This window comes from Papio anubis, chromosome 4, assembly GCF_008728515.1.
Source record: "Papio anubis isolate 15944 chromosome 4, Panubis1.0, whole genome shotgun sequence".
Lineage (NCBI taxonomy): Eukaryota > Metazoa > Chordata > Mammalia > Primates > Cercopithecidae > Papio > Papio anubis.
The window spans coordinates 139025415-139043365 of NC_044979.1; the positions used below are offsets into that span (position 1 = coordinate 139025415).

The 17951-nt window shown below is 46.5% G+C and overlaps 1 protein-coding gene across 2 annotated transcripts in view; it reads right to left on the reverse strand.

Annotated features, from left to right (window-relative positions):
* Positions 1–1514: 1514 nt before the first annotated feature.
* Positions 1515–17951, reverse strand: part of LOC101008635 (mucin-17) — a 28527-nt gene continuing 12090 nt past the window's right edge. The window contains exons 3-13 of one of the 2 annotated variants that reach the window (XM_031665533.1): positions 16815–17951; positions 12833–12952; positions 11878–12005; positions 11468–11526; positions 10250–10401; positions 9362–9430; positions 9080–9239; positions 7902–8063; positions 7613–7710; positions 4102–4181; positions 1515–2369 (exon numbers count right to left, since the gene is read on the reverse strand). The exon at positions 16815–17951 is cut by the window's right edge and continues 768 nt beyond it. In XM_031665533.1, coding sequence (XP_031521393.1) covers positions 2331–2369; positions 4102–4181; positions 7613–7710; positions 7902–8063; positions 9080–9239; positions 9362–9430; positions 10250–10401; positions 11468–11526; positions 11878–12005; positions 12833–12952; positions 16815–17951 — 2204 coding nt within the window. In that variant the 3' untranslated portion in view covers positions 1515–2330. The remainder of the gene's footprint in view (positions 2370–4101; positions 4182–7612; positions 7711–7901; positions 8064–9079; positions 9240–9361; positions 9431–10249; positions 10402–11467; positions 11527–11877; positions 12006–12832; positions 12953–16814) is intronic. The other variant, XM_031665534.1, reaches the window with a different exon arrangement.

Consider the following 17951-nt stretch of genomic DNA (forward strand, 5'->3'; position numbering starts at 1 on the left):
GACACAATGCTAACAAATGATATCTCCAGGTGAAGGTTATATGGGGTTCACTGTTATATATACATATATATGTGTAATTTTTTTTTTTTTTTTGAGGCAGAATCTCTCTCTGTCATCCAGGCTGGAATGCAATGGTGTGATCTCGGCTCACTGCAACCTCCGTCTCCCAGGTTCAAGACATTCTCCTGCCTCAGCCTCCTAAGTAACTGGAATTGCAGGCATGCACCACCATTCCTGGCTAATTTTTGTATTTTTAATAGAGTCAGGGTTTTACCATGTTGACCAGGCTGGTCTTAGAACTCCTGACCTCAGGAGATCCGCCTGCCTCGGCCTCTCAAAATGCTGGGATTATAGGTGTGAGCCACCATGCCCAGGTCGGTTTCACTTTTTAAAAATTTGTTGTTTTAACTTCTCTGTAGATTTGCAAATTTTCAAAATTAAAAAAAAAAATAAAAAAGGCTGGACATAGTGGCTCACACCTGGAATCTCAGCATTTTGGGAGACAGAAGTGATTGGATCGTTTGAGCCTAGGAATTCAAGACCAGCCTGGACAACGCAGCGAAACCCCATCTCTACAAAAAAAAAAAAAAATAAATAAATAAATAAATTAAAAATTAGTCGAGCGTGGTGGCTGACACCTGTAGTCCCAGTTACTTGGGAGGCTGAGCCTGGAGGAATTCTTGAGCCCAGGAGCTCAAGGCTGCAGTGAGCAGTGATCACACCACTGTGCTCTAGCCTTGGCGAAAGAGTGAGACCTTGTCTCAAAAAAAGAAAAGAAAAGAAACAGAATTTTGATGGCAAATATGAAAATAATCAAGTGTAACGGAGTATTTTTCTCACAGGAGAGGCCAGTAGGGGACCGCTGAGAAGAGGTATGGTGCCTGCAGGTGCTCAGGGCATCCAGGAGGGGGCAGCAGAGTCCACGTTCTGTCTCAGGTTAGGCTTTGAAGCGGGTGGCGGGTGGGAGACACCTTCGAGAATATGGTGAATCCTGAGCGGCATGGCTGGAATCATAACAATTTTTAAAAAGCGTCCTAGGAATATTAAGGACAGCGATGAAAGAGGCTTTAGAAACCTAGTCCTTATTCGGCAGAAGGCAAGACTGAGTCCAAATAGATTTTTCCCAGATTTAACCTAAGGGAATTCATGAGAAAGCTGAAAATAGAGCTCAGGTCTCTGTCTCTTTAGATGCATGGAAAGAAATATCAGCCCATTTTCAGAAGGAGAGCTTGGCAAATTTGGTTTTCTTTGGTAGGAAATGAGTGTCTCTGTGTGTGTGTGTGTGTGTGTGTGTCTGTCTGTCTGTCTGTCTGTCTGCCTTGCCTCCTGGACACCAGCAAATGGTGTCAGTGGAGTTCAGGGAATGGTCCTCTTCCCACTGCAAATCTCTGTCTTGTTATCTTGAACCCCAAATGCATCAGATTTTATGTTCTAGAGGAAGGGAGGAGAGAGAGAGTCTGGGAGGTTAGAAACAGGAGCTATGGGAAATAGGAGGGAAAGATCTGGGAAACATGAAAATTTTAATAAAATTGCTTTATTATATTTAGTTACTACAAATATATATTATAATATTTACTAAGGAAAAAATCAGAACTCATAAAAATAAGAACTTAAAAAATGCCCACAATCTTATATACCAAAGGTAAATGCTCTATATTTAAACACAAGTGTTTTTCATGAAGATGGCATTCAATAATTCTTAGGAGAGCATTTTGTGAAATGTAAAGTGCATGCAGCAGTCCCGTGTCCAAGGGGTCACGGTTGTAAACAGCTCGTTGAGGGCGCTGTCCATGGTACTGGATCCGGGCAGGCGAGAGGAGGAACCTCTTTGACCTTGTTTGGAAGTTCTAGCAGGGAAGTCCAGATACTTGTATGCCTTTGACTGAAGCGTGGTCCTCCTCTATCAGAGAGGGTCGTCCTCTCGTCCTCTTCAACTGAGCATGCAGCTTTAGGAGGGACATACATGGGGCAGCGAGGGAGGACGGGGACACCCGCCTACCCAGCCAGATCAGTCAAATCAATCCTGGCGATCAATGGGGTGACAGATGTTGCAGTCAGAGCACCCCTCAAATCTGGAACCTCTTTGAAAACTGAGCAGGAAAGCCTAGCCTGATATCAAGGCAAGCCCATTGGAGCTTCCACGGGTTTCTATTTGAGACTCTCCCGGCACTGCCATCTCTCTCCTCTTTCTCCTTGGTAAGTACAGTGCTTGTTTCCTGTACTTACAATGGGAACATTGAGTTCCCATGGAAGGCTCTCAATGGGGAAATGCTCCACCAAGCTTAGCCGGACTGGAATCTCCTCACTCCCAGACTTCTCAACTCCATGCCTTAAAATGATGTCTTTACCTGAGGCCTCTGAATTTGGATCTGAAAAGAGAGATAAAACCAGGTGAAGGCTCAGCTCATGAGGAATTTGGGATTTTGGAAGCATAAGGAGGCTTGGGATGGGAAGTGTTCGGTTTAATTATTTTTATTTTTTAATTTTTTTGAGACAGGCTTAATCTGCCATCTAGACTGGAGTGCAGTGGCACAATCACAGCTCACTGCGGCCTGTAACTTCTGGGCTCCAGCGATCCTCCCACCTCAGCCTCCCAAGTAGCTGGGACTACATGTGCACACAACCACACCTGAATAATTTTTAAATTTTTTGTAGAGATGAGGTTTCGCTATGTTGCCCAGGGTGGTCTCAAACTCCTGGGCTCAAGTGATCCATCTACCTCGACCTCCCAAAGTGCTGGGATTACAGGCGTGAGCCACTGTGCCTGGCTATTATTATTATTTCTTTTACAGCGACAGAGTCTCACTTTGTTGCCCAGGCTGGTCCCAAACTCCTGACTTCAGACGATTTTCCTGACTTGGCCTCACGAAGTGCTGGGATTGCAGGCATGAGCCACCGCACCTGGCCTAAGTGGTTAGTTTAGAACTTGTCCCATTACCTGGATTCTAGCACAAACCAATTGTGCCTTCCCCTCTCCACCAGGTAGGTTTACAGGTATCCTGGCTGGAGATTTCATCTTTGCCCCAAAGGGCTATGTCAAGGGAGCATAGCACCTGAAGATGTTCACACTTGTTATTTCTCCTACCTTCAACTATCCATCCAGTTTAAATCATATTAAGGCAGTGATCAAGGAGTGGTCACCTTTTGCCCAAGTAACCAATCTTGGCCTTAACCATGGGGGGACAATCTGATGTTATATACTTGTTGAAGTGAGGCAATAGCATTATCTGTGATATAATAAAAATGTTTAATCTGATTCCAGTTAAGCCTTTAGACCCAACCTCCAGTATTTCCAATCCCAGAATATCTCTAATACCTCTGATACTAAGGGTAGGGGGGACAAGTTAGATGACATCATGAAACAAACCAGGGGTGTGAGACATTTTTCAAGACAACCATCCTAGACTCTTAAGAAAAGCAATATACTTTAAAATGTAGGAGCCCATTCTAGATTAAAAGACCAAAGAGACATAACAGAAGTCAGTGAGTGAAATCTGTTGTATCTACATCTGAGGAAAAAAAAAAAACTAGTAATAGAAGATGTCCTTGGGCTAATTGGAAAAATTGGATATCAGATGATATTGTGAAGTTACGATCAACGTATTGGATATAATCGTGGTATTGGGAAGTGTGGGCTGAAATGGTTAGGGATCAAGTGTCATAATGTTGGCAGCTGACTTCCAAATTATTCAGCAAAAATCAGTGAATAGATCAATACAAAGAAAGAGACATATGGCATGTTAAGCCTTACTGAGCTGCATGGAATATGTAAGTATTTACTGCACTACTATTTTGACTTTTATGTGTGTTTACAAATTAAAATAACTAAGTAAGTTGGCCATCAAGGGTGTACTTACAGTAGGGAAGGAAACCTCAGAATCTGAAGCCTCAGGGGTCAACGGAAGGTGATTCCACCTTGCTACTTAGCTTTTATTCTTCCCCTGAGTTAGGCTTGTTTCCTGGCAGTATGGACCTGGGAGAATCACCTGGACCAATAAACTGTAAACATGGTTTTGCTTTCCTGAAGGTCCTACCATGCAGGAAAGGAGAAGAAAGTCTCAAGGTTGGGGGAGGCCAGCATCCCATCCAGGCACTTCTTACCTTTGTTTCAGGGTCTATGTGTCTCAAGGAGGGCTGGAAATTACTATAGATGGATTCCAGGTGGATGGAGTCATCATCTTCTAGAGGGATGGAAAGCACCATGGAAACAGGAGGTTAGAAGGACAAACTTTCATCTCTCCCTTTAATCCCATCCAATGGAGGATGAGTTTGTCCCTACCCCTAGGAAACTGAAAACTCTTGAAAATGTGACAAACTGTCAACACTACCTGACTCAGCAGCTCCCAATACAGACATATTAAGGCTATGAATTTTCTGAGTACAGCTGTAGCTGCATCCCGCGAGTCTGAATACTAAGTATTTTCTCACTTTCACTATAATCTCTTATCTGATCCATACATTATTTGGAAACTTGAAAAAAAAATTCCAAAGATATGGGAATTTTGTTTTCATTTTCCAAAAATATTTTTGTTATTGATTTCTAACATACTTGCATTATGGTCAGATAAGATCATCTGATTTAAATAATTTTTTATAAGTTTGTTGAGGCTTTTTTCATGTCCTGTGTGTGGCCATCCTTAGAAGTTTTCTCATGACTCATGTAATAAATGAATACCCTCTATTTGTTGAATGTGGTGTTCTGTATTGTATTAAGGCTAATTATTTTGTCCAAAAGTTCTGTAATCCTCAGTGACTTCTGTCAATTACTAAGAGGGGTGTTTTAAAAATTTCTCACCGTGCTGGTGGATTTGTTAATTTTCCTTTGTAGCTTTGTCAGTTTTTGCTTTATCTATTTTGAGATTGTATTAATAGAGCATACAAATTAGACTTGTGTCTAACAGAGTAAGCCATTTGCTAATATTGATCATTTTTATCCCTAGTAATTCTTTTTGCTTTAAAATGTATGTGACTGCAATGAGTAAAGCTATACACAAAACAACAGATACTTTGTTTAGTATTACCCTGTTTTGTCTTTTCTATACTTTTGTTTCCAACCTGTGTGTTTCCAATTTACGTGTACCTCCCATCCACAGTGAATACCTAGTTTTCTTTTTTAAAAAATCCTTTTTAAACTAGAGTTTAATCTACTTATATGTATTATGCTTTGTGATTTATTTGCATTACTTCCTATCATTTTATTCTGTATTTTCTTTTTTCTTTTTTTTTTTTTGAGATGGAGTCTCGCTCTATCACCCAGGCTGGAGTTAAGTGGCGCGATCTCGGCTCACTGCAAGCTCCGCCTCCTGGGTTCATGCCATTCTCCTGCCTCAGCCTCCCGAGTAGCTGGGACTACAGGCGCCCACCACCACGCCTGGCTAATTTTTTTTCTTATCTTTAGTAGAGACAGGGTTTCACTGTATCTTTAGTAGAGACAGGGTTTCACTGTGTTAGCCAGGATGGTCTCAATCTCCTGACCTCATGATCCACCTGCCTCAGCCTCCCAAAGTGCTGGGATTACAGGCGTGAGCCACTGCGCCCGGCCACTATTTTGTATTTTCTATGTGTCCTATCTCCTCTTCTTCTTCCCCTTCCTCCTTCTCCTCCTCCTCCTCCTCTTCCTCTTCCTCCTTCTTCTTCGACAGAATCTTGCTCTGTTGCCCCGGCTGGAGTGCAGTGGTGCGATTTCAGCTCACTGCAGCCTGCACCTCCCAGGTTCCAGCGATTCTCCTGCCTCAGCCTCCTAGGTAGTTGGAATTACAGGCACACGCCACCACACTCAGCTAATTTTTGTATTTTTAGTAGAGACGGGGTTTTTCCATGTTGGCCAGGCTGGGCTCCTGACCTCAGGTGACCCACTAGCCTCAGCCTCCCAAAGTGCTAGGATTACAGGCATGAGCCACCATGCCCGGCCTTCTTCTTCTTCTTCTTCTTTTTTTTTTTTTTTTTAAGAGACAGGGTCTTGCTCTGTTGCCCAGGCTGGAGTGCAGTGGTGTAATCATAACTCACTGCAGCCTTGACCTCCTGGGCTCAAGTGATCCTCCTGATTCAGCCTCCTGAATAGCTAGGATTACAGGCATGCACCACTGTGCCTGGCTAATTTTTTAAATTTTTCGATCTCATTATGTTGCCCAGGCTGGTCTTGCCTGGCCTCAAGTGATCCTCCAGCCTCGGCCTCCCAAAGCGTTGGGACTATAAGCATGAGCCACTGCATCCCACCTCCTTTTTCTTTTTCTCCCTTTCCTGCTCTTTGTGGGTTGACTGGACTTTTTCCTCATTCTAATCTTCCCCTTCTTTAGAATTTAAAGACTATTTTGAGAAATTTCTCATTCCACATATTTCCTTCTTTAGAAGTTAAAGACTCTAGTTTTAGAAATTTTAACATGTGCCTTTAACCTAGCAAAATCTAACATTAGTCTCTTTACTGAGGAACAACTCCCCTGCTAATGAGCTCACCCACTCCCGAGCACTGATCTGTGCATTAGGGAAATCTACCATCCTCAAGGAACCTGTGTCTCCCCAGTGGTTCAGTTCACTATGCCCCATCCAGGGTCTCACAGGAGTCAGTAATGGAAATAAGGTTTAGCTGTAGAGCCAAACATTTTGGAGTGGGAAATATTTTCCCCCTTCACACTTTAAGCCCCAGGGTCTTCCCAGGTGCCTCCTAAGTACCTTTCTTTTTTTTTCTTTTCTTTTTTAAGATAGTGTCTTGTTCTGTTGCCCAGGCTGGAGTGCAGTGGTGCAATCACGGCTCACTGCAGCCTCCATCTCCCAGGCTCAAGCAATTCTCCTGCCTCAGCCTCCCGAGTAGCTGGGACTAGAGGTGCATGCCACCACGACCAGATAATTAAAATAATTTTTTATTTTTTATTTTTTTGAGATGGAGTTTCATGCTTGTTGCCCAGGCTGGAGTGCAATGGCACAATCCCGGCTAACTGCAATCTCTGCCTCCCGGGTTCAAGTGATTCTCCTGTCTCAGCCTCCCGAGTAGCTGGGATTACAGGCACCTGCCACCACGCTCAGCTAATTTTTTGTGTTTTCAGTAGAGACAGGGTTTCACTATGTGGTCCAGGCTGGTCTCAAGCTACTGACCTCAAGTGGTCCACCTGCCTCGGCCTCCCTTTTTTTTTTTTTTTAAGAGATAGAGTTTGGCTGGGCACGGCTGCTCACGCCTGTAATTCCAGCACTTTGGGAGGCCGAGGTGGGCGGATCACGAGATCAGGAGATCGAGACCATCGTGGCTAACACGTGTGAAACCCTGTTCTACTAAAATACAAAAATTAGCTGGGCTGGTGTATGGTGCCTGTAGTCCCAGCTACTCGGGAGGCTGAGGCAGGAGAATGGGGTGAGCTTGCAGTGAGCCGAGATCATGCCACTGCACTCCAGCCTGGGCGACAGAGCAAGACTCCGTCTCAAAAAAAAAAAAAAAAAAAAAAAAAAAAAAAGAGATAGAGTTTTCTGTGTTGTTGCCCAGGCTGATCTCGAGCTCCTGGCCTCAAGCAATCCTCCTCCTGCCTTGGCCTTTCAAAGTGCTGGGATTACAGGCACGAGCCCACAGCACCCAGCCTGTTTCCACATTTTGAGTCATTCTGAGTGCAGAGAGGAAGGCCGATACCTTGGCAGATGTCAAAGCCAATGTTTTGGAAGGTCCCAGGAGTTGGTCCACCGTTCTCTTCTTGCCACTTGTACCACTGAGACAATCTGTACTTTTGCCTATTGATGGAAACACCAGAGAGACCCCATTAGGATTGGGGAACAGGAACAAGGACTAGGGACAAATTGTATCCCCATTTTTAGCTTGCCCCACTGTCCACCTAGAGGATGAAGTGATTAGAGGCAGAGGGATCAGAGGAAGAGGAGGAGCTGGAGGGAGTTGAAAGAGGAGGTGGTAGGGGCTTGCTCACCGTTTCACCTCTCTCTTGGAGTGGAAAATGAGCATCAGGAGAGCTACCAGGATGATTAGCACCAGCACGACCCCTGCCCCCACGAGGCCGTACACTAGACTCTTCTGGGTGCCCTGGTTACAGTCCTCCCCACTGTACCAGTGAGTTTCCGTGGTCAGGCAGCTGATATGGGAGAGAAGCGGCAGGTTGGGGAGAGAGAACAGAGTCAGCACCAGCTTCAGACCGGGGCCCTGCCCAGTGGGTGTTTAATGAAGAGGAGGTGAGAAGAGATTGCCAGGGTGCATAAAGCAAGGTGCCCTGAGGGGATGAACGGACATGAAGACCAGCATCCCTGGAGGTGGTCCTCAAATGAGCTCAGTTCCCACTCCAGGCTTTTAGGTTTTGCCTCCAGTTGCAACCCAGGACCTAGGACAGTTGGCCCAACCGTGGGTCTTCCCTGGGCTGCACCCCCAGGGACTCCAGGACCCCACAGTGATCTTGCATCCACCCATTAACCATCCTCACTTCCAGCCCTCCTCTCTGTCAAGAAAGCCAGGCTGCAGCCCTGATCCAGAGCTCCCGTTACACCCCTGAAGCTCTTCCTCCCTGCTGCCTTGAGATGCCCTCTCTAAACCCTGTTCCTTTCTTCCCCTTTCCAGCTTGTGACCCCCTCTTCCAGGAAGCTTTCCAAAACTGACTACTCAGGTCTTTGCCCACATGTGGCTTCTTCCCGCACCTGATGCTCCATCTGGTCTCTCTCTTTGGTTCTGTTTCAAGTGGCAACGTTTTTCTTTGCTTTCCTACCTCTGTGACTGGGCTAGAGGGGTTCTCCCCACTCCTCATGTGGGTGTGTAACCTTCTGTTTCTATTTCACCAGAAGAGGGTCTTGTTCTCTCTCTGGAGAGAGAGCAAGGCTGTGTCTCTGTTCCCCCTGTCAGACAACCTTCCCAGGAGGTTCTTACTGTCCTCAGCCCTCCTTAGCACAGACAGGACACGGCTAGGCTGTTCTGGACATAGCCTTGGAGCTCAACTACTCATGTTTTACCCCATCCCCAACCCAATTCCTCTGCAGCTGGACACATTCAGGAGACACTAGTCCCATGACCTTGGCCTCCAGGCAATGCCTGGGGTGAAGCCCTGCAGGGGAGGGGAGGACCAGGACATCTGGGCTGGGCTGGAGGAAATGGGGGAGCACTCACAGGCACCGGGCTCCATTTTCAGACATCTGGCACTTGCCATGGTTACAGTTCTTGGAGGCTTTGAAGCCAGACTCACAGGGGCTGATGCAGTATGGTTTCTGGTCCCGGTACTCCACTAGGAAGTAGTCTCCAAATTCCTTGGCCTTCTGCCGGCATTCCTCTGGTGGAGGGGTGCAGGGATGGGGAGCAGCCATGATCAGGGGGCTGGGGGGGCACTGTCCCGCTCCTCCTGGGCTCCACACCTCTCCAGCCTTCCCCTAAACCCCTTGTGTTATCACCTACCTTCAGGGTCGTACTGGGTCACTGTAATGTTTTGCACTTGGGTGCCAGTGGTGTTGAAACACATCAAGGCTGTGAAAGAGACACATAAAACCCCTCATGACACATACATGCTTGTTCTGCATCCTCAGGGAGCTGAAGTGTGTGTGTGTGAGAAGGGGGTGGGCTGTGATGGGGAGGTGGGAATCTGGCCCTGCAGAGGAGCAGCATCAGCCTTGCCCAGTGACCTCCAAGTGTCCTGATGGATCCGATCGGATGATCGAGAAAGAGACCATTTTACTGACCCCAGCTCGAGATTCGCCTCGACTTTAGTTCTCCCCGGAGGGTGAATCCACCATGTCGGCGACTCGATGTTTTCACCTGACTTTGAATCCTCGATTCTGTGATCTGCCTCAGCCTCCCAAAGTGCTGGGATTACAGGCGTGAGCCACCATGCCTTCCCGATGCCTCCTTCTTCCCTCTTCTGCCATGATCCACACACTTAGATGAACCCCCGTGTAACGAGGCCCATGGGTCCCCATTTCCAGCAGACTCCCCTGTCCTATAGCCCTTAGTCCTGGCACCCTGCAAGATCTGGTCTGTTTGTATGTCTGGCCTTGCAGGTTCCGGGACGAATTCCTGGATCTCCATGTTCTCTTGCTGTCTCCATTTGCCTTTGTCCCTTCCCCTACCCTAGGGACAAAATGGGTTGGAGGATGATGAAGGTTAAAGACTCTCTCGGCCCAATCCTGGGGCTTCTTTGGGCTGCACCCCCAGGTACTCTAGGACCCCACAGTGATTCTTGTACCTGCCCATTAACCATCCTCACTCCCAGCCCTCCTCTCTGTTAAGAAGGTCATGCCCCAGCTCTGATCCCCTCTCCCTTCCCTCCCTAGAAGCCCAAGAGTTTACCTGAGCAATTATCATTGGTCATTATTTGCTCTGTGGTCACTTTTGTGATTTTTTGTTTCACTACCTCGGTGGCATTGTCCAAAGCTGTCTTGTATTCTGGTGTGTACTTGGTTCTTAGGAGGACGTCATGCTCCACCACCACACTGCCAAGACTGAGGAGGGAAGGGAAGATGTCCTGGGGTCAGAATTGGGTGCTTACCTCTCAGATCCATCCCAGACAGGCTTCACCCTCTCTGATCCCAAGGGAAGGCAGAGCTGGTAGGAGGACAGTTGGGGTGATGACTCTGTCCTAGGCACTGCACTGGGCCCCCTGCTATAGGAGTTCTCCCAGCAGTGGTGCCTAAGATAACTTTCTACAAAGTGAGTCTCCGGGAAGTCTTAGGGAAGCCTCAGTGATGAAGATGGATAGAGGAATGGGAACCACAGAAGAGGCCATCCTTGAGGTTTTTGGTTTTTTTGTTTTGTTTTGTTTTGTTTTAGAGACAGAGTCTCACTCTGCTGCCCAGGCTGGAGTGCAATGGTGCGATCCTGGTTTACTCTAACCTCTGACTCCTGGGCTCAAGTGATCCTCCTGCCTCAGCCTCCTGAGTAGCCAGGTCTATAGGTGCACGCCACTATGCCCTGCTATTTTTTGTAGAGACAAGGTCTTGCTATGTTCCTCAGGCTGGTCTTGAACTCCTGGCCTCAAATAATCCTTCTACATCAGCCTCCCAAAGTGCTGGGATTACAGGTGTGAGCCACTGCACCTGGTGCCACCTACATTTATATATTGAAGCCCTAACCCCCAGAACCTCAGAATGTGACCATATTTGGCGATAGGGTCTTTAAAGAGGTGAGTAAGTTAAAATGAGGCCATTAGTGTAGGCCCTCATCGAGTCTGACTGGTGTCCTTATAAAAAGGGGGAATTTGGATATGCAGAGACAGCAGGGAGGTGTGCACAGAGGAAAGACCATGCAAAGACACAGCAAGAAGGTGGCCGTCCACAAGCCAAGGAGAGAGGCCTCCAGAGAAACCACACCCACCCACACCTTCATCTTACACCTCCAGCCCCTAGAACTGGGAGAAATAGATTTCTGTTGTTTAAGCTGCCCCATTGGTGGTATTCTGCAATAGCTGCCTGAGCACGGCAATGCAGGAGGCACAGTTCTAATTGCCTTTATAATTATGACTGCTGCTTCCACACCACAGACCCTCTTCCCACGGGCCCAGACACTTACCGTAGGTTTGTGATGTTCACCCCAACATACTCAGGGATCCCAGAATACACAATGTTCATCTGAAAGGCAAGGGGCCACTGTGTCATCCCAGAGAGACCATGGGGCCTCTCCGTGGGACATCAGGAGGGCACAGGACCAGGGGATGCTCCTGTCCTACAGCATCATAGCACACTCATCAAATGGAGTGGTTTCTTTCCAGAGACCTGCCCTGCCTCAGGGGCCTCCTGCAGCCCCCAGGTAAAACCTGGCCTCATCTCTTCCCCCTTCCACTGGCAAGCCCTGAGGACGTGGGGGCCTGAGGGAACTCCTGCACATCTAACAAGGGAACAGCCCCCTGCTGCCTTCTTATCCTACAAACTCTGCTCTGGGGGGAACTGAGTGGCCATGGGGCCTTGCTCTCCCAGACTTACCTGTTCTGTGAATGTCTTATTGAACTCCCGGAATTCCTGGGAAGAGTGGTTTTTTAGCTCATCGGTGAACTTCACACTGGTCACTGTCACAGTCAGTTCCATTTGGGCAGAGACAGTCTCCGGTGTCGCTGAGGTGGGTAGACTTACTGAGCAAAGCATCTCTGAGTTTCTTACTCAGAAGTTCTGCCCCCCAGCCTAGGTGGAGGGAGTGACCTCCATTGTATTTTATGGTAAAATTTTGTGCCAAATTTGTATCCAAAATACACCTTCTTGTTTTCTTTTCTTTTCTTTTCTTTTATTCATTTTCTTTTCTCTTTCTCTTTCTTTCTTTCTCCTTCCTTCCTTCCTTCCTTCCTTCCTTCCTTCCTTCCTTCCTTCCTTCCTTCCTTCCTTCCTTTCCTTTCCTTTCCTTTCCTTCCTTTCTTTCTTTTTCTTTTCTTTCTTTCTTTTTTCCTTCCTTCTTTCTTTTTTTTGACAGGGTCTTGTTCTGTTGCCCAGGCTGGAGTGAAGTGGTGAGATCATAGTTCAGTGCAGCCTTGACCTCCTGGGCTCAAGCAATCTTCCCACCTCAGCCTCCCAAACAGCTAAGACTACAAGTATGCGCCACCACACCCAGCTAAGTTTTTTTTTTTTTTTTTTTTTTTTTAAATAAATGAGATCTCACTATGTTGCCCAGGCTGGTCTCAAACTCCTGGCCTCAAGTGATCCTGCCTCAGGCTCCCATAGCACTGGGATTACAGGCGAGAGCCACCGTTCCTGGCCTATTTATTCATCTTGTAATACCTTAGCGTTCTTAGCTCTGGATGGAAACAAAACAAAACAAAACAAAAAAAACACCACAGTGCAGAAGAGGCCCTATTCCTGGCCTCACATCAAGGTGGGGTAGGAACTGGTGCCTGTATGGAGGTTGGGTCCCAGGGCACGGAGAGGGGGGAGGGCCTGGGGTTGCACTCACCTATGTCAATGTTGTTGACCACCTCCTCACATGACTCCCCACCATAGGGGGTAGGACACAGGCACTTCTCCCCATCCCAGGTGCCTCCATTCTTGCAGCGAGAGCATTGATCTCCAACACCTGTGGAACAATCACAGAAGTTTTCTTTCCAAGTTCCTCCATTGAGGCAGCTCACTGAAACGAACAGGGATCTACTGTGTTTATATGTTGAGCACAGCACTTTACAGCTTACAATACATTTACACGGACACTGTCTAATTTGTTTTTGTTTTTTGAGTCTGAGTTTCCTACTTGTCGCCCAGGCTGGAGTGCAATGGCGCAATCGTGGCTCACTGCAACCTCCACCTCCCAGATTCAAGTGATTCTCCTGTCTCAGCCTCCCGAGTAGCTGAGATTACAGGCGCGCACCACCACACCCAGCTAAGTTTTTGTATTTTTAGTAGAGACAGGGTTTCACCTGTTTGGCCAGGTTGGTCTCAAACTCCTGACCTCAGGTGATCTGCCCACTTCGGCCTCCCAAAATGCTAGGATTACAGGTGTGAGCCACCACGCCCGGCTCCAACACTGCCTAATTTGATACTCTCATGAGACCCCGGGGGTGCACAGGACAGTTACCATTATCCTCTCTTCACAGACCCACAAAGTGAGGCAGAGAGAGGCTAAGCCACCTCTCCATGGGTCCACATTTAGGCTACACTTCACCCAGTCCTAGTCCAGCATGCTTGACTTTACCCCGAAAACGTGAAGAAAGAGAAATCTGACATTGTGAGAGGTGAACGACACAGTCAGGGATGAGGAAGGAAAAACCCAGGTGAACTTGACCAGTCTACATTCCACCCAGGTTGAAAATGAGAAAGATGGTCGTTGTTCTTCAACACCTGCTTTGGAAAAGCCCATACTGGCAATCGTTACTGTTATGACTCTTTCTGATTCTTTTTAATTTACTGGGATGTGGAGTTTGAGGGAGGAGTCTAGACCTTATTTTATTGTTTTTTTTGAGACAGAGTCTCACCATGTCATTCAGGTTGGAGTGTAGTGTTGCAATCATAGCTCACTACAGCCTTGACCTACGGGGCTTAAGCAATCCTCCCACCTTAGCCTCCCATGTAACTGGGACTGCAGGCATGAATCACCATGTCTGGCTTATTTTTAAAATTTTTCTGTAGAGATGGGGTCTTGCTCTGTTGCCCAGGCTGGTCTCAAACTCCTGACCTTAACAAATCCTCCAGTCTCAGCCTCACAAAATGCTGGGATTACAGGTGTGAGCCATCACGCCCAGCCTAACAACTCCTTTTTAAATTGAAGTACAACAAATAAACTCCTCTTAGTTTAAATAGGTAGGAAGTAGTGATAGCCAACTCTTGAATATCCGTGCCAAGCAACCTGGAAAATCGAAAGCTCTGTTTACTTTGCTTTTTCTTGAAAATCGCTGTGCCTGGGTAGATCAGTATTCAAGGTGTGTTTTGTCTGGGGAAGGGCATGAGGTATGTTTAGACTCTGCAAAGACCTGCCTCACCCCTGCCTTCTGGTTTACCCTAAACAGACTCAGAGAGCAGGATCCACACTCATGAAAATCACATCATGCAGCCTCTATTCATGGGCTTTTGCTCCAAGACGTTCAGAAAGAATAGAAGAGAGAAGTCAAGAGTCCTGGGCACACCGGAAACCCATACATCCTATGGGTTTACCCATACATAAATCAGTCTCCTCCCTCCGTCTCTTTCTCGCTTTCATTACTGAAGATGCCCAGATCTGAGCTAAGTACCAAAACACGAGTTAGTGAGAAACAACAGAAGCAGACGCTGGGGTGCGTTCACCCATTGCTCAACAGTCTAAAGGGAAGGCCAATCTCTGGGGAAGAGGAGGAAGACAGAAGGAGGACAATCTGCTTTTAAAGATGCGACCGACACCAGATAGTGGGTCCAGTGGCATTGCAGCCACTTGGCCTTTGTCGTGAGACACCTACGAGGCTTCCTGGAAATACAAGGTCCAGATCTCCCACCTGAAAATGCTCAGACCACTCATCTGAGAATTGGAGAGCTCAAGAAGACAAAGACATTGGAGAGAATCAAGGGAAAAAAGCCATATGATAGAAAATCCAGCCAGGCATGGTGGTTCACACCTGTAATCCTAACATTTTGGGAAGCTGAGGCAGGTGGATCACCTGAGGTCAGGAGTTCAAGACCAGCCTGGCCAACATGGTGAAACCCTGTCTCTACCAAAACTACAAAAATTAGCTGGGTGTGTTGGTGTGCGCTCTAACCCCAGCTACGCGGGAGGCTGAGGTGAGAGAATCGCTTGAACCTGGGGAGTGGAGGTTGCAGTGAACCGTGATCGCGCCATTGCACTCCAGCCTGGGCAACAAGAGTGAAACTCCATCAGAAAAGAAAAAGAAAAAGAAAAGTTCAGGCAAAGTAGAATTCAGCAGAGGAAAAAATCACAAAGTCCAGAGAAAACGTAGTAGTCAAAAACTGAAGAACCACCTTCACCGTCATCAATTCAAGATGGGATTGGGCAGTTCTGTGGGGAGACACAGATCATATACCTGTGAGCCTAGTCATCTAAATAAATCAGAGTTTTCAGGTATTTTAACTAACATACTTTTAAAAATGTATGCAAAATATTCTTAATCTGGGAGTCATACTCACAGGTCTATTAGTATATTACATGATTCATGTAATACAATATACAGGATATCATAATAGCAGGTATTGGATGGTGCAATTCTTACCCTAACAAGAGAGAAGAAGGCTGAGTGAAAGTTCTTGAGTCAGAGAAAGGAGAGGGATACGTAAGGACAGCAAAACACTCATAGGCATTGGAGGTAGAATTCAGAGCTGGTAGAAGTGAAGGAATCTTCTTTTGCTTCTATAGCGGATGCTCAGGGGATAAGATGAATCAAAATAAAAGTGAATGGTGGCAGAGATACTTGACAAAGGTACACATGAATGAATTGGCAAAAACCTTCTGCAAAAAAAAAAAAAAAAAAAAAAGTTTGTACTTTAGTATGAACAAAATCAGTGAGAAAATCCACTAGAAAGTTTACAAAGTAAACTAAAAAGTTTAAAATAAAACATAAATAAACCACTCAGAGTTAATAACATTATGGCATACAAAGTGCAATGGAACAGAGACCTGCAGAATACAAAAGAGGGAAAACAGGACTTGTGGACAGAATACTGGAGATTGAGGTGCCCAGGCAAAGAGAGGTAATACTTTGTTCAAAAAAGGGGAACTTGTGCAAGAAACAGCGAGAGTGGAGAAGTGAGAGAGTGCTGAGACAGAAAACCATGATGCGAGTTTTATCAATTGGAAAACAAGTAAGTCAGAGCAAAAGGAGTTTAGGAGTAAATGTTTAAGAAGAAAACCACAAAAAGTAGTGAGTGGAGATTGAAAAGAAAGGTCAGTTTCAAAAAGGTAAATTCTTTTGAAAAGTGTCTGTTCTTATCCGTTGCCCACTTTTTGATGGGCAACTTTTTGATGGGGTTGTTTGATTTTTTTCTTGTACATTTGTTTAAGTTCTTTGTAGATTCTGGATATTAGCCCTTTGTCAGATAAGTAGATTGCAAAAATTTTCTGCCATTCTGTAGGTTGCCTGTTCACTCCATGGAATACTATGCAGTCATAAAAAACGATGAGTTCAAGTCCTTTGTAGAGACATGGATGAAGGTGGAAACCTTCTGAGCAAACTATCGCAAGGACAGAAAACGAAACACCGCATGTTCTCACTCATAGGTGGGAACTGAACAATGAGATCACTTGGACACGGGGCGGGAAACATCACACACCGGGGTCTGCTGTGGGGTGGAGGGATGAGGGAGGGATAACATTAGGAGAAATACCTAATGTAAATGATGAGTTAATGGGTGCAGCAAACCAGCATGGCACATGTATACATATGTAACAAACCTGCACGTTGTGCACATGTACCCTAGAACTTAAAGTATAATTTTAAAAAGGGAAAATTCAAGAAATCACTTACATGTTGTGGTTGTTGGCACAGTAGTTGAGGTGGGGGTGCTCTTAATTGTAGAAGTAGTCGTGGGGACAGTGGTGGTGGTCACCGTGGGGGAGGAAGCGGTCCTTGTGCTGGGTTTTGGCCCAGTGGTCATGGTAGTGACAGTCTCAGGGGTCACAGCCGTGGAGGAGGCAGAGGTTGTTGGAGGTGTACTGGAGTGAGCAGGAGGAAATATAGGTGGGATGGTGTGAGAAGTGATTGTTGACGGCCTGCTGGATTCTGATGAAGGGATCACAGGATGGGTGGTGACTGAAGTAGAGGTGTGAGGTGTACTGGCTGCAGAAAGCGTTGATGCAGAAGTAGTGGAGCCTCTGCTGGTTGTGCTGGGGGCAGTAGACATGGTCACATATGTGAGAGGAGCTGCAGTAGTCATTGCAGTTGTTGTAAATTCCTTAGTAGTTGAAAAAGATGTGGTGGTACTACTAGTAGAGGTTGATGGTGTGTTTAATTCTGTGGAAGTTATCACAGGGGTAGATACAGCACCAGTTGTTGCAGGAATGACATCAGAGGTAGAACTGGTGACAGGAGTGGTGGGAATAAAAATGGTTGTCCCAGGTGTGCTTCCTTCTGTGGTCATTGATACAGATCTGGTGGTGGCTACAGGAATGGTGGGAGTTGAGGCAGCTTCAGTAGAAGGGGTAAAAGTTGTGCTTGTGTCAAGAGGAGGTGTTGAAGGTGTGCTGGCCTCAGTAAAGCTAGTTGGAGGTGTGGTGCTAACACGAGGAGTTGTTAATGGAGTGCTTCTTTCACTGGTAGTTGAAATATGTATGGTAGTGCCTTCGGCAGGTATGGAGGATGAACTGGATTCGGTAGAGGTGAGCAAAGCTGTGCTGGTATCACCAGGAGGTGTTGAAAGTGTGCTGGCCTCAGAAGGACTCGTCACAGATATAGGGCTGAGGAGAGTTGTCAGTAAAGTGCTTCTTTCATTCGTAGTTGACACAGGCATGGTGGTGACTTCAAGAGTTGTAGGAGATGAACTTCCTTCAGAGGCAGTGGTCACGGACATGCTGGTGTCAACAGATGGTATGGAAGGGGTGCTACTCTCAGGAAACCTCGTTACAGGGGTGGAACTGATAAGAATAGTGGTCCCAAGGGTGCTGA